The sequence below is a fragment of the Rana temporaria genome, chromosome 1 (genome assembly GCF_905171775.1).
Source record: "Rana temporaria chromosome 1, aRanTem1.1, whole genome shotgun sequence".
NCBI lineage: Eukaryota > Metazoa > Chordata > Amphibia > Anura > Ranidae > Rana > Rana temporaria.
The window spans coordinates 464,288,085-464,305,375 of NC_053489.1; the positions used below are offsets into that span (position 1 = coordinate 464,288,085).

General features: G+C 41.7%; 1 protein-coding gene across 1 annotated transcript in view; it reads right to left on the bottom strand.

The window, feature by feature from the left end:
• Window positions 1–6,697: 6,697 nt before the first annotated feature.
• The window catches only part of STPG2 (sperm tail PG-rich repeat containing 2), an 874,725-nt gene continuing 864,131 nt past the window's right edge, over window positions 6,698–17,291 (bottom strand). Inside the window, exons 14-15 of the mRNA XM_040328101.1 lie at window positions 14,021–14,172; window positions 6,698–6,933 (exon numbers count right to left, since the gene is read on the bottom strand). Coding sequence (XP_040184035.1) covers window positions 14,038–14,172 — 135 coding nt within the window. The 3' untranslated portion in view covers window positions 6,698–6,933; window positions 14,021–14,037. The remainder of the gene's footprint in view (window positions 6,934–14,020; window positions 14,173–17,291) is intronic.

The window sequence follows — 17,291 nt, forward strand, 5'->3', positions numbered from 1 at the left end:
ACCAGAGCAGCATTCTCACCAAACGGGCATGTGCAGAATGGGGAAACTTCAGGCGGTGATCAAGTCAGGGACCCGACTAATGGAGGTGACACTTCGTATAAATAGGCAAAATGAGGCGTAATGCCAGCCAGATAACCAGTCATGGTCGACATAGTGAATAACTGAAGCAAGTACCAGAGCAGCATTCTCACCAAACGGTCATGTGCAGAATCGGGAAACTTCAGGCGGTGATCAAGTCGGGGACCCGACTAATGGAGGTATAACTCCGTGTATAAAACATAAAGTGTAGCGCTAAATATAGGTGAATAAGAGATTGGATATGTTGATAAATATCCAATCATATAAAACCGTAGAAGTGAAACATGATAAGATATCCACAGATACAGGATAAACTATAAAAAAGGTCTCTACTAAATAAATATATGAAGACAGTTCATAATAGGTAGTTGTGCAAAAATTGAAGTGGCTTAATCTTCACAGATAAGAGATGAAAAAATCCAGCACCGAAGTGGATGGAGGCTTACCGGAAACAGTGGACCCAGAATAGGCTTATACCTAGTGGGTCATAAACACTTGTAATTGATGGTACCAGCATGAAGGTGAAGTCCAATGCAGGATCAGGAAGGGAACAACTTGGAATCAACTTGAGATGTATTGTAAACTCGAATCCATAAGGAGGTTCAGACACTCAATTCAATAGAAGGAAGGAGAAAGAAGGCAAAGATGCACATAGTGTAAATCCGTTTTTAAAAAAGTTTACTTGGCAGCAAAGTTTAAAAGTTACACTCACATTTTCAGCACTTGTATCAGGCATATAACAATAGGCAGTAATGTCAGCAGGGTTTCTGACGCGTTTCGATCTAATCGATCATCATCTGGGGTGCTGACATACTGCACAGAGAACCCTTATATATGAAAGACACCCCTACCTCAATAGTGGCTCCACGTGTGTAATTCTGATTGATCCGGCCTGATTTCCGGGTAAAACAAAGACAGGGCGCCAGCATGCGCTCCAAGCCTCACTAGGAGGGTGAAGGAGCCGGACCGCAAATGCGGCTTGCCTAAAGCCGATCAGATAATCCAAAACTCAGCCGTCATAAAAATATGGGCGGACGTGTGCGTTCATCCAGCCGGCGTGCGCTCCAACCATGCGCTCCACACCTCAGCTGGAATGTGTGACGTTAACACGTATACACGCCAACGTGCGTTCCAACCATTCGCACCGCGCCTCAAGTTGAAACTGTGATGTCCTCTTAACACCAGCACATGTATCCGCCGGCGTGCGCTCCAACAGTGCGCTCCACGCCTCTCGTTGGAGATACAAAGCCACTGTGCGTTCCACAGCTTTAAGCCAAGTTCAATGCACGGAAGGGGCAGGGACAAAAAGCTGATATATGAATACACTCATCACAATTAAAAGCGAGCAGTAATAACAGCAAGCAATATGGTTTAATGAGAAGAAAGGAGGAAAGGGGACGTACTAATGTCTTAAAGGACGGGTATTCAATTATGAGGCAATGTAAAGACTCCTCAAAAGAGAATACAAAGGACTAATTAAAAATATATATTATTTTGGACCAATATCCTTAAGACTTAATCTCACGGGAAAAGAAACCACTAATATGGGTATATGGGGGTCTATGTGTAAAAAAGGACAAATGAAGTAGGAGAGTTCCATACATTATTAATAATTAATTTAAAATGCCTTTAGAAATTGAAAAATCTAAAGAACAAAAAATGAAATGAAAAATAAAATAAAAAATGAATAAATAAAAACGAAGAAGACACAAGTGATCTAAAAATGCCCAACCATATATGGACACCTACCTGGCAACAAATTAAAAAATCAGAGTTTCACAGTAATGAAAACAAGTGAAAATCTACAATTAAAATAAAATAAAACATCAATTGTGTTTTAGTAAAAAATGACATTTCAAAAATGCCAAAAGGTCAAAAACCAAAATTTGGGAGGGCAAAGATATACAAAAGTAACTGGAGCCACCATTGGATAGAGAATGCATAACAACAACAAATTAAGATTGGTTGATAAACGCATTTATGTCCCAATCAACATTGAGGCCATGTGGGACATACGTGCGCAACTCGTACAGTATATCCAATAGGCCTCAAGGCGAGAAACACCTCTAGTCTCGGCTCCGCCCCTCCAAGGTGCCACATATTTATCGATGATGAGAAACTGGGAACCAGTAGGGTTACAAGCATGGCATTCCCTATAATGTCTAGGAACCGTGTGCTTAGTGCTTCCACCAATAATCTTTGCCACATGTTCACCTACCCGTACGGAAAAGGCACGTATGGTACGACCAACATACTGCTTCCCGCACGGGCAGGTGACAAGGTACACAACGTGCGTAGTTGCACATGTGCAGAAAACCTTGATAGGATAGTGGCGACCAGTGCTTGTAGACCCAAATTCCACTGATCTTGACCTTCCATTGATATTAAACTGACAGACTCTGCATTTCTTACAGGGGTAATAACCCTTCATATCCTGAAAGAAGACGGGACGTTCAGGGGGGTCAACCACATTAGGGGCAATGCTATTTCTCAATGTTGGAGCACCATTAAAGATGACTTTAGCATGTTCAGGCAAATTGGGGCCCAACACTTTGTCATTCTTGAGAATGTCCCAGTGCTTATTGATGATGTTTTTAACATCTCTATGTTGGTTTGAGTAAGAGGTCACCATTGAAAACTTGTAAGAGTCATCCCTCCGACGTGGTTCCCTATCCTGTAAGAGAGTATCGCGTTCAATTAATGCCACTTGTTGTAACTCCAAATCAATAGAGGATATATCATAGCCCTTCTCGATTAATCTTTCCTTGAGCATGGCTGCCTGTGAAAAATACATATCATCATCCGTGCAATTTCTGCGTATGTGCAAAAATTGACTCCTAGGGACAGACTTAAGCCATGATCTATGGTGGCAACTGTCCGTAGGGATGAAGCTGTTTCTGTCAGTACCTTTGAAATGGGTCTTGAACCTGAAATTCCTAGACACAAGTTCAATCTCTAGGTCAAGAAAGGTGATTTTACTGGGGCTACTGTCGTGGGTGAAAGAGATACCACGATCATTCGTGTTCAGAACCCGGAAGTAGTCATCTAGAGATTCCTGTGAGCCATCCCATAGGAGGAGGACGTTGTCTATATACCTAGCCCATAGGACTAGGGAGGATGGTCTCTGACAATAGACGACGTCCTCCTCCCACTTGGCCATAAAAAGATTGGCGAGGCTGGGGGCAAATTTAGCCCCCATCGCCACACCACGTCTTTGGAGGAAATATTTCTGGTCGAACCAGAAATAATTGTGAGTTGTTGCGAAATCTAGCAGTTCAATAATGAAAAGTTTCTGCTCTTCTGTGATTGAATCTTCACCATTCAAAAAATGTCTGACCGCGTCAACACCAAGATGTTGTGGGATACACGTATATAAAGACGCCACATTGGCAGTCGCAAGAAGATAGTCACCCTTAATCACAATATTCTCCAGAATTTTCATAGTGGAGGTTGTGTCCTTAAGATAAGAAGGTGTAGACTTAACTAATGGTTGCAGATAGAAGTCGATGTATCAACCTATACGTGATGTAATCGAGTCGATACCACTCACGATAGGTCGACCAGGTGGATTTATCAAATATTTGTGTATTTTGGGTAGGTGGTATATGGTTGGGATTCTTGGAGCAGTAGGTACCAAGAAAGCTTGTTCTTTTTTATTTAGGATACATGAATTGAACCCCTTTGAGACCAAGTGGGTCAATTCCTTTTTGAAAATGTTGGTTGGATCATTAGGTAAAACCTGATATGTTTCCATATCACCTAGTATACGGTTCATCTCTGCAACATAGTCAGGTTTGTTCATAACAACTATCCCACCCCCTTTGTCGGCTGGACGCACGACAAGATCTTTGCGGTTGCACAAAGACAGGAAGCCCTCTTTATGTATTGGGTGTGTATAAACTTTTTTGACAGAGAGAGCTTCCAAGTCCTTAAGGACCAAATCCTTAAATACATTGACTGTGGAAGAAGATGGAACAGCCGGGTTGAACAGTGAAGGGTTTGAAAGGCCCGAATGCACAGTTCCTGAGGTGGCAGCTCGCTCCATATATGGTGTAGTGTCTGAAATGAAATGCCGCTGGATGTTGAGCTTCCGGGCAAATTCCGTGTATAAAGGCGTAATGACGTTGAATCAGCTGGCCTAACCTACGCATTTCGTGGCCAGCTGATTCAACGTCATTACGCCTCTTTACACAGAGTTACACTGATACGGAGCTTAACAGACAGGAGAAACCTTGAGGAAATGCTGTGTCCCTCTATGCTTAATCCATCGCACATTTTTAACAGCCAAATTGTAAGTGCAATACTTTTAGATTAAATATTTTGTTATGCAGTATTACGCTATGGAGTCTCTTTCTGTTTTTCATCTCTTGAGACATTAAGACACCATCCTGTGCTTGCGAACTATCTGCAGTGAGTCTGTTGGGAGACTTTAAACCCCTGTGCTTAGAGAGACCGCCATGATAGCGGTCACCTACTTTTGGTAAGGAGACTACATTACCACTACTCGGGTGTCTTATTGGTTTCCTCTTTTGACAAATTCAACTTTGTGCACCATTATGAATCACACTATAAGGATTGCTTTTGGTTTATTGTTTTAATCATCAATGTGGGACTATTTTTTCACCATTTATTATTCTATTTTAATTTTTTTTTTTTTCATCACCGGTTGGTTTTGAATATTTAGATTTGTGCACTTTATTATTCCAATACACATTTATCATTGTACACTTATATTTATTTATCAGGTTTGTCACTATTTATTTGTGTAGCGCTGTACCTTGTTTAATTTATTGTCTAAAATTTGGTATGCTAATGTTTTGGTACTGGCAGCTGTACATCCCAGTATCACTGTGGAAATTTTCACTTTGACATTTATCTAGCGCAGTGTTTTTCCATGTTTTAGGATTTTTTTTCTATTTGAGAATTTCCATTGCATGACGATGGGCTTGCGTGCTTAACAAAGTAGTATCCCCAAAAGAGTTCTAACTGCTCGGCTAGGAGCCAGTGGATTTACAAGCCACAGCAAACATATTTCTACCCTCAATGGAATCTGAACCATAGTGACTGTCTGAATGAATGTGGTAACCTCATTTCAAAAGGTCTTGGCCAGGGAACAGCTCCAAAAATATGTATAAAGTCTGCCGCAGGCACGACACACCTCCAAGGAAGTGCATGATGGATGTCTTTACATGCTCACACAAGTATGTTCAAAGTTGAGCCCACAACAATCTCTGCACTTTTAGGAATAAGTTTACATCTCTGACTGCTGGCCCATCAGTAGCAGGAGCCCTGGTGCCCCAAATCTAGGGGTCCTTGTAGTGAAGCACTTGTTGCCATGTATCCATGACCCTCCCTTTCCAATCTGAGGTTTGATTATGCATGCTCTCAGCATGAAGGACTTATCATTATTCCCATCTCTTCATTAGACATATGCAAAACTGTATGTGTGGCTTTAAATTTGGTACCCATTTGACATAAAAAAAACTCTGAAGAAGGACTGTAATTTGTCCATAACATGTAAGGAAAAATAAATATGGTGTGGGGTCCCCCCAAAATCTGTACCAGGCCCTTATCCTGGCATGCAGTCTGGCAGGTCAGGAAAGGGGGATAAGCAAGCCCACCCCCCCGCCCAAAAGCCCCTTGGCTTCATTCCTCTGGCCTCATCCCCAAAACCGGTGGTTGTGGGTGTCTGCGGGCTTATCAGAAGTTGGAATCCCCCTTTCACATAAGCATTGGGGGGTGGGATCTGGGGGCCCCCTTGTTAAAGTCCCCCACCCGCAGACCCCCAAAACCACGGGGCAAGGGTTGTGGGGATGAGGCCCTTGTCCTCATCAACATGGGGACAAGGAGCTTTGGGGGAACCCCAAAGCACCTTCCCCATGTTGAGGGCATGTGGCCCGGTATGGTTCAGGAGGGGGGGCGGTCACTCACCCAACTAATCCTGTCCTTCAGGCTGCATGCTTGGATAAGGGTCTGGTATGGATTTGGGGGGGGGGACGCAATTTTTTTTTCATTTTGGCGTGGAGTTCCCCTTAAATTTCATACCAGACACAAAGGGCCTGGTATGGACTGGGGGGAACCCACGCCAATTGTTGCCTTAATTTTTATCAATATTGCCGGGAGCCGTAAATACATTACAGCAATTTTAAAGTAATTTTTTTTCTTTAGAAAAGTAATTTTTCTGCCGCACTGTAAAACACGTCAGACAGATGTACCACTTTACATGCAGACTAAGGGGACCCCCAGGCACAATATTTAAAGGAATATTTCATTTTTATTGTTTCACTTTAAGCATTATTAAAATCACTGCGCCTGAAAATACTTTTTTTGCATTAAAACATGTCACCTAGGGCAGTACCCGGGTCCCCATACACTTTTTATTGCCATAACTTGCATATAAGCTTTTAAAATTAGCCCATCCCACTAGATTGGATCTTAGATCAGAAGCATTTATTCACACATACAGAACGATTTTCGATCGTATGTTTTCATACTTTGGTCCTGAAGCTGAAGTATAACTCCAGGACTTCTTTTTTTAATTTTCACTGGAAACCTGTGGTGGGACATAACAGAGCTAAGCTGCTAGAAATAACTCCTCTTTAATAAACCCAGAAGCATATCAGGAAGATTAACTTTTATTAAAATATTTTTTATTGGAAGCCAGAAATTTGATAACATATAGTTATACAGTACATGTAAAATAAGACATTCATGCAGCAATTTTAGCAACAACATTCCTTTTCTTGTAATTTTTTTAGTTTAAGCAGACAGTCTAGTGAATATGTAGGTACGGTATTTCATAAGAATGATGACGAATATCTGTAGTGTTGCTGGTTTCAGCCTAGGGAGGCTTAGCTGTAGCAAAACAAAATCATTATGAAAATGATATACAATATAATCACTAATCTGGATAACATTTTAATAATATTGCATAAACACATTTTATTTTTTACTATTGGTGTCACAGATGAGCAGTCGCCTTCTAGCTAATTTAACTGGATGCTGGCCAATAATGCAAAGATGCAGGTAGGTACAGCCACTTACACATACAATGCTTCTAAACAACACACACCACATTCAGTACCTACTTTAACCACTTTACAACCGGAGGCCATCTTTTAACGTCCTCGGCTTTGTGTAGCTTTGTGCGGTGATATCTGAATGATGCCTGCAGCTACAGGCATCATTCAGATATCACTGTCTTCAGCGCCCAATTCTGTGCACTATAAGAATGATCAAAGCGGCAGTTCCGCCACTTGATTGTTCTTATAGGCGGCGGGAGGGGATGTCCCCCCCTCTGGCCGCCATCCGGTGCTTCCCCGGGCTCTCCCGTGCCATCGGGGGCCCGGAGAGCGAATCGGCCAGCGCTGTCTGGGAAGCATAGAGATGACTGGTGACCAGATGGTCACCAGTCATCTCTATGACCATCGGAGGCCCGGGCGCAACGTTATGACGTCACGCCCAGTACCCGGAAGTAAACAAAGCGGCAATTGCGGCTGTCGGCATGTGATCGGTGAATTTTTTTTCACCGATTTTATGCTTGTAAGCCTGGAGGAGAGATGTGGGGTCTTATTGACCCCACATCTCTCCATAAAGAGGACCTGTCACAGTGATTCCTATTACAAGGGATGTTTACATTTCTTGTAATAGGAATAAAAGTGATAAAAAAAAATGTAAAAAAAAGTATATAAAAAAAAAATTAAGTAAAATAAATGTTTAATAATGTTTTTTTTTTTTTTTTAAAACGCCCCTGTCCCCGGTAGCTCTCGCGCAGAACGAACACGCATGCAAGTCCCGCCCACATATGTAAACGACGTTCAAACCCCACATGTGAGGTATTTTCGTGTGCGTTAGAGCATGTGCAACAGTTCTAGCACTAGACCTCCTCTGTAACTCGAAAATATTAACCTGTAAAAAAATTTAAAGCATCGCCTATGGAGATTTTTAAAGTACCAAAGTTTGGTGCCATTCCATGACTGTGCGCAATTTTAAAGTGTGACATGTTAGGTATCTCTATTTACTCTGCGTAACATCATCTTTCACATTATACAAAATAATTGGGCTAACTTTACTGTTTTATTTTTTAATTCATGAAACAGTTTTTTTCCTTAAAAAAAGGCGTTTGAAAAATGATTGTGCAAATACCGTGCGAGAAAAAAAGTTGCAATGACTTCCATTTTATTCCCTAGGGTGTCTGCTAAAAAAAATATATACTGTTTGGGGGTTCTGATTAATTTTCTAGCAAAAAAAAATTGATTTTTACATGAAGGAGAGTGCCAAAATAAGTGCCAAAATAGGCCCGGTTGTCAAGTGGTTAAATACTGTATTTACCCACAATTTCTGGATTGCAGGACACCCCACACTTCTGACACTGGTAGTCAGTCACCTCTCCAGCAAGAACGATTTAACTAACCAAAGACTCCAATAGTTAGTGCATAAGCATTCCATGGTCTTGTCAGAATGTCAGAATTAAATGATTGAAAACTGACTACCAGGTTCAAAAAATATTGGCTTGGGGTCTCTGGTAGTTAGATTAATTATCTTGGAAACACACCTTGTATAATAGAGTCTACAAACTAAAAAAAATTTAAATACTCCATACACTTGTATTTGAAAAAAAATCAAGAAATTGCTTCTCAATCTTGATATCCAATTTTCTTTGTACAGAAAAACACAAAGCTTAAAAAAAAAGGTACATCCCCATTAAAACCCTGTCACACATATTCTCCCAATAAACCAGCATATGGATAACATTTGCAATGCTATTAAATTATATCAATTCATAGTTATTTATGACTAGGTGGGACAAACAAAGTACACAAATCAAATATCTCCAAATTATTTCCTAGCAAATCAAATGAAACTTGAAAATGGTATGCATTTTACTAAAGAATTGAGATACAATTTGGAATACAAGTCTATTTGATCCATTTACTGACATCTTGTCACCAAGAGCAAAAGAACATAAGCAAGCACCATTTTTTTGCTTGATGGGTACCCAGCTGAGATATAGCTCCAAATTATAGTAACCACTTGTGACTTACATTGAAATAAAGTCCCTTTTGAGTCTAGAAGTATTACTCCTGGCTCTGTCCTGGCTGAGGGGAAGAAAAGAGAACTGCATAATCTACACAATCTTGTGAAGCAGGTAAATAACTGCAAACATGGGAATTGTCCTATATTGTATTGAGCTAACTGCCTGCTCCATACATCTTATAGGCACAGAAGTTATGGGAAATCCAAAATCTTAAAATCTGTATTTGCACAAAAAAATCAGTTCACAAAAATAAACGGAACGGTTTACAGTGACCGTCCACCACTTTCTATATAATGTAATACAGTGGTTCTTAACCTTCTAGTGCTGTGACCCCTTGATAAAATTTCCCAAGTTGTGGGGACCCCTAACAGTAAAATTAATTTCATAGCGTGGGTTGAAAGCACCCAAGGCAAGACAAGTAATTTGCGCCCCTAACCCACAGACATTTAGCGCTCCCTGAGTGACTTCCACTCGTACAGTATTAAAAAAACCCTTATGGTACATTTTAGAATGTACCACTCTTTATTTTTGTTCTCCTTTCTTTCCCTTTCATCTCTCTATCCTAATTCCTTGTTTTTTTTCCCCTATCTTTCCCTCTAACTGTCTTTCTTGCTCTCTCTTTTTTTCCTTTGTCTCCCTTTTTATTTGTTCCTCCCCCTCTTATCATGTCCCTTCCCGGGAGAACAGTGCGGGCTTCAGGAACAGCCCAGGATTTGGTGACCCCTGGCAAATCATCATTTGACCCCCGAGGGGGTCCCAAGCCCCAGGTTGAGAACCACTGATGTAATACCATTAAATTTGTTTGGTGGCATCTGTTTTGCATGTTGATGGTAGGTTATCTTGATCTGTTTTACAAAATAAAGCTGGTTAAGGTCCATGTACAGTACATGGCCATATGCTGTAAAATGTGAGTGTATAACTGCTGCATATAGCCATGTTTAGCTGTATCCTTTCTTTGATTTCTAAGGGTGGCTGTACCTGGGTAAACATTGGTGTTTGCATAACCACACACATACAGTACATATGGATACAACCCTTGACAAATACAGTCTGCATCCAGGGTTGTATTTCTGAACGCATGCATGTGGTTACACAAATACCAGTGTATACCTGTGTATAGCTAATTCCTGTAATTGATTTTTATGGGCAGTATGCAGAAGCTGCATGTTCCAGGCAGGGAAATATACTCAGAGTTTAGAACATAAACTCCAGACGACATATGCATATGGCCTAAAAGTGGATGAAACTTCTAAAAAGACTGTATACCATATGGTTATTATTTAGGTAACTGGGATTCCAATGTTTTGGTTTCTGAGTGCTTTCAGACCAAAAAACTGTAGATTCATGTGTTTTTGCAGATTATCAACTCTCTGTGCTCTTAGGACGCAAAGGGAATGCATGTTTCTGAAAGGTCATAGTTATCTGATTCAAGGTAGGAGGAGCACTTATAACAAAGCTCGGTGTAGTATGTAGTCTATGAAGCACCCTGGTGTTTAGGCAGGGTTGCTAACAAATTTAGTTTGCCAGGTAGTAATTGGCCTGGCCAATTGTTAGGAGATCCCCTGATTTCCCTCTAATTCTGGAATTGCTGCACCTTTTTCTTTTTTATCACTAGGTGGCACTGTGGCTAGTGACATTAGATCAACAAGGTAATAGCAAGGTCAGATCATGAATGGATGGGGTATCTCAGCCAACTGCCAGGGGTTTCTTTAGTCCCTAGGCCTGCTGGGAGAGTCTATTTATTTAGGAGGAGTCAGGCGATCTGGGTTATTTGCCACCTGGACGGCTGTCTAGGTACATGTGTGTTGCCCTGAGTTGCTAGGCCGGAAGCCAGAGGCCTATCTCAGGGACACCTGGCTGCTAGGTTGCCTGGCTGCCTGAGGCCTAACCAGGAGCAGGAGAAGCAGCGTAAGGTTGGGACTGCAGGATTGGAGCCCAACCGAGTGGCAGAGGTTCAGCCAGACGGGGAACCAGTTGTGGCTGGAGGTAAAGGGGACGCAGTCCCTACTAAGGGACCATCCACCTTATTACTTGAGACTACTGTGAGTAAGCTTAAACAAGTACCAGATTAGTCTTCTCACCAGCCAGGGATGGTGAAGAAATGGTGAAGAAATGGGAAAGCTCCAGTGAGTGCCAAGCCAGGGACACAGCAGGTTAGCAGGGGTGACGCTTGAGGAGTATACAGCAGGTTAGCTGTGGAAGAGCTCAGGAGATCCGGTGACAACTGGGATCTGAAAGTCTAGGGAGAGACTGGGAGTTCAGTGAGTGAAGACCTACCGTGGCATACTGTGAGATAAGAGAATAACTATTCTGTGTTACCAAGAGTTATGCATGATTACCTTTAGTGACTGTTAGGCCCCGTACACACGACCAAACATGTATGCTGAAACTGGTCCGCGGACCAGTTTCAGCATACATGTTCGGTCGTGTGTAGGCGCGAGCGGGCCGAATTCCAGCAAACATTTGCCCGCCGGGCCTTTTCCCAGCAGACAAATATTCCTGGACGTGTTTTAAAACCGTCCGCTGGAATCCTGCCCGCTCAGACATGTACGGTCGTCAGTACAGACCTACCGTACATGTCCGAGCGCCCGCCGTCCCTCGCATGCGTCGAATGACTTCGACGCATGCGTGGAAGCCTTTAAATGGCAGGCCCGCCCACGTCGCCGCGTCATCGACACGCCCCGCGTATTGTTTACGCGCGGACTTCTGTACGATGGTTAGTACAGCCATCGTACAGAAGCCCTCTGGCAGACATGTACGGTGAAAACGGTCCGACGGACCGGTTTCATCGTACATGTTTGCTCGTTAGTACCCGGCCTTACAAGTTCAGTTGCCATAGGAGACAGCAGTCCGACCTATACAGATGTAGCATCTGGCTGGAGGCCTTTCCCTGTATAACTGTATACCTATAATGTCTTGGAGTCTGCCAATTAACATTGCATCTACCTAAGGGTGTCCTGGCCCTAACCCTCTCAACCAAAGTTCTTGTTAAGAAATAATAAAGCTCTTGTTTGCATAAAAAAGTGACTGGCACCCAATTCTTCCATCTTGTATTACACCTACTATGCCTAGTAATTCACTCTACAAAGAGGGATGTCAGCTCTTCCTGACTCTGGAGGTCACTATCAGGCCATTGTAGGTCACTACATCTATATGCCTTTTGGCTTTGCTAGAACTTTCTACACAGTTTAGGGAGGAGGATGGGGTTGCTTACTATTTTTATGTGATAAGAGTATTAAGAATTTCCAAGTAAGGTGAACCAAAGTATGTTGTTTGTTTTAGGGTGCAGTTATTTTTCAGTTGGCGGAGTTATCTGGTTGACTTCCCTAAAGGCTAAAAACACAATTACCCAATTTACTTAAAATAAGGAAAATTAGAAAAAGTAAGATAAAAAGTAAGTCAAATCAGTAAAAATGTGTTGTGGTGGGGCAATTTCAAACAAAATAATCTTATACAAGTATACCTTTGTTTAACAACTATATTTTATGTTTTAAATATCACAATATGTATTACATGCATAAAATAGTCTTTGCTTTCTGTGTTTGATGCAAAAACCTGCCATCTATTCCTCAACATCTGTGATAAATTCCCCTGTACATATTTTGAAATAGACAAGAGAGCCTTTGTTGGATACAAACCAACAGTTCTGATATGGTTCTGTCAATTCCACAGATGTCCAGCAGTTACATTTTAAATCAGCAATAGAGTCACAAAATAAAGTGTTATGTTTCAGAAACTTATTTCCTTACAGGTGGTTTAATAAATGCTGTAGGCTTTCAATCTATTGGGAAAATGTAAGTAGCAGACACTTACTTTTATCTAATTAACATTTATTTTTTTATTGTGCGCAACAGATTAAAATAATTACATACACTCTTTAGTAAAATAACGTTGAGCTTACAGATGCCACAAACCGTTTGCTAGAAATACTGTATAAACACAATGGCCCGGATTCACAAAGCACTTACGCCGACGTATCTCAAGATACGCCGACGTAAGTACAAATGTGCGTCGTAGGCAGTGATCCGTCGTATCTTAGGGAGTAGTTCCGACGTGATTCTGAGCATGCGCACTGGGATACGTCCACGGGACGGCGCATGCGCCGTTCGTTTTAAGTACTTGTATGGCACTCGGCCCATCATTTGCATGGGGTCACGCCTCATTAACATGGCTCACGCCCACTTTCACCTACGACGGCTTACGCCGAGGGAACCCAGCACAGTTTGGGAGGCAAGTGCTTTGTGAATTCGGTGCTTGCCTCTCTGCGTGACGTCGGCATAGCGTATATTAGATACGCTACACCGGCATAAATATGCGCCAATGTATGTGAATCTGGGCCAATATAAATAAACAATGCCCTTAATGTGTGCCAAATTTAAAAACAACTGAATTTCACTTATGTTCCTTTCACAAGAATGGCCCAATCAGATCAAACCTACAGATTATGTCTACAGTATAACAGGTATCTGTAGCATTACACACACTGAAAATCATGTGCTGTCTTCTGTATCAGGTAAATAGACCATTATTGCATTAAGGTTTGGGGATATCAATAGAAATTATATATAAAAAATGATGTCCTATACCCCATGACTAGAACACTTGTCTTTTCTACTGAATGACACTGTGGGGGAAATCCGGTGCAGCTTTCCATAGAAACCAACCAGCTTCCAGGTTTTATTGGTAAAGCTTATTTGAACAAGCTGAAGCTTATTGGTTACCATGCACAGCTGCACCAGATTATGAGTACACCAGTTTTAAAAAAAAATCTCCCTGTGTGTTTGCAAAAAATTGTCTTTACTTCTAAAATGTACCAGTAATATTGGTTAGCTTGTAGCCGGTGGCATACATTATTACACTTTGCATTATGAACATTTAAACCAAACATGGTCAACTTTTACTTACCTGTAATTTGAACAGTATCAGACACTTAGAGAAAATGGCTGTTTATCTGCTATGTCCTTCCGTGAAGGGCCTTCCACTTGATTCAGCAATGGATTCGGTAGAGTTGCATTAAATGTTCCTTTAAGCACTGTGTCTTTAAATACTGGGCTCAGCTATAAACACAAATAATAAAAACCTTTTGTTTTAGTATGTAATCAGGAATGATTTTTTGCACTTAAACTAAATTAATATGTATTTAGTTTATTTATATTGTAGTATCAAATGCTAAAGCACTTTAAAAGTGTCAGGCCCTGTACACACGACCGAGTTTCTCGGCAGAATTCAGCCAGAAACTCGGTCGGAGCTGAATTCTGCAGAGAAACCCGGCATGTGTACACTTTCGGCCGAGGAAGCCGACGAGTTCCTCGTCGAGCCAAATAGGGAACATGTTCTCTATTTCCTCGTTGTTCAATGAGGAAAGTTGGCTCGCCGAGATCCTCGGCGGCTTCACACAGAACTCGACGAGGAAAACGATGAGTTTTGCCCGTCGAGTTCCTCGGACGTGTGTACGGGGCCTCAGAGTTCATGCTTATCAGTTTCTTTCTCCAAAAGGTATAAACTGTAATGTCCCTTCCAGAATCATAGCGATTACCACAAGACCAGGTCCAGTCTTTGCTGGAAATAACCCACCAGAAAGTTTGCGTTGGTGTTTTAAAGCCAGAACACTCAAAACAAACGTAAGGTAACATGGAAAGAAGATATTTTATTCAGATTGTGCCCTTGGAAAACAAACACAGAATTCCCCCTATGCCACAGCTACGAAATATAAAAAAGTTTTTTTATTTTATTAAATTCATATGGCATAACAAGACCCACAGAATAGCTAGCTCAGTGCTGTTATCCTTAAGATCAAGGATGAGGGGCCTAGGAGCCCCATATCTCATGAAATACCATCATGCTTCACACTTACGTTATATTCTCTACTGGCCTTCCCAAGGCGCACCCAGTCAGTGGTCAGAAATTATTCATGGTAAATATACCCAATGCACTTACTGTATATTCGCTAATATGGAATCGTATGTACAATCTGCCTATAAGTCAATGAAACATTTACTTTTAGGTCCAATGCTTTTTACTATGCAGATTTGGAATGTGTGTTTTAGGAAATATTCCCTAGTCTCCTGCTGCTCACCTAAAAACAAAAGGAAAGCGAAGAACCCAAAAATGCAGAAAGCATTTATTAAATGGATGAAATTGGACTCATAAAAACAATGGCATGTGCTAGGTAGGAATGGGCGAACAGTTCGGCCAAGCATAAGTTCCGGCTGAACTTTGGTTGTTCGGGTGTTCTGGCGAACACCGGAGGGGTCCCCATCAAAATCCATACTAGACCCCTCAGCTCTGGTATGGATTTAAAGGGGAACCCGCGCCAAATAAAAAAAAATGGTGCAGGTGTCCCCCCAAAAATCCATACCAGACCCTTATCTGAGCATGCAACCTGGCAGGCTACTGGAAAATAGGGGAATGAGAGAGCGCCCCCCTCCTGAACCGTACCAGGCCATATGCCCTGGTACGGTCTGTGACCCCCAAAGCACCTTGTCCCCATGTTGATGGGGACAGGGGCCTCATCCCCATAACCCTTGACAGTGGTTGTGGGGGTCTGCGGGCGGGGGGCTTATCGGGAATCTGGAAGCAATGGTTTAAATATATTTTGATCTAACTAAACATACAGTAGATACTATTGGGCAGATCCACGTAGCGTGGCGCATTGTTCCGTCCGGCATTGTGTATCTCTGATACACTACGCCACCGTAACTTACAGCGTATTTTCCTTATCCTGAAAGAATTTGCGCCGTAAGTTACGGCGGCGTAGTGTAACTTTGGCGGCGTAAGGGCGCGCAATTCAAATGGATGTGATGGGGGCGTGTTTTATGTTAATACTTATTGACCCAACGTAAATGACGTTTTTTTTTTACGGCACATTCGCCGTCCGTGGGGGTATCCCAGTGCGCATGCTCGAAATTAACACGCAACAAGCCAATGCTTACGACGTGAACGTCATTCTACGCAAAGCCCTATTCGCGAACGACTTACGCAAATGGCGTAAAATTTACAAAATTTGACGCGGGAGCGACGTCCATACTTAACATAGGATACGCCTCATATAGCAGGGGTAACTATACGCCGAAAAAAGCCTTACGGAAACGACGTAAAAGAATGCGCCGGCCGGACGTACGCTAGTGGATCGCCGTATCTAGCTAATTTGCATACTCAACGAGGAAATCGACGGAAACGCCACCTAGCGGCCAGCGTAAATATGCACCTTAGATCTGACGGCATACTAAGACGTACGCCAGCCGGATCTAGCCCAGCTTCAGGCGTATCTTGTTTTGTGGATACAAAACAAAGATACGCCGGAGCAAACTAGAAGTTACGCGGCGTATCAATAGATACGCCAGCGTAACTTCTTTGAGGATCTGGCCCTATATATATATATATATATATATATATACATACATATACACACTAAAAAAGGCTAAAGGTATGATAAACATGTACGTATTAGTTAATTCATTGTCATATACCATACACATACATATGAAACTGTTGTATCATTCTGAATTCTGTATTTTCCTTTCTGACCTGTGAACATTATAACTTTTCAAATGATAGTCTGTATGTGTGGCAAATATTGTTTGCCAGCAAACCAAGCTTAATGCAACAATTCAAAGCAAACAACAGTAAAAGTCATGCCGGTGCTTCTAAACCTGAAATAGCCCATTGTTGTTGCAAAAATATAGTGTGCTGTCATAGCTTTAGACCTCCTTTGCTCTAATACTTCTACATTTCCCTTGTAAACCAGCAATTTTTCTGAAGGTTGTTGAACTATGCCACTGAAATGACCAATTATCTGCAATCGAATCTTCTTTAAAGTACTATACAAAATAGTCATATGTCATAGTTTATAAAGGAATGTTTTACACAGCTCCACCACTATCCTAGTGTGAGGAATTTCTCCATCGATTTTTCTTTAGTTCTAGTCTATTTGTTAATCAGAATGATCATAAATGTACTTTGTGAAGAACTACACATTTATTTCCTTTACTTCAGAAGCACATTTTTACTATTCCCTGTAAATATGTACTTCTGTGTGTCGCAGGGCTGCAGAAGAGGAGTTTCATGAGACACAGGGGTTGATTTACTAAAGGCAAGTAGATTCTGCAAGTGCAGTTGCTCCAGGGCTTAGTAAATGAGGTACAGTTTCACTTTGCAAAGAATACCCAATCACATG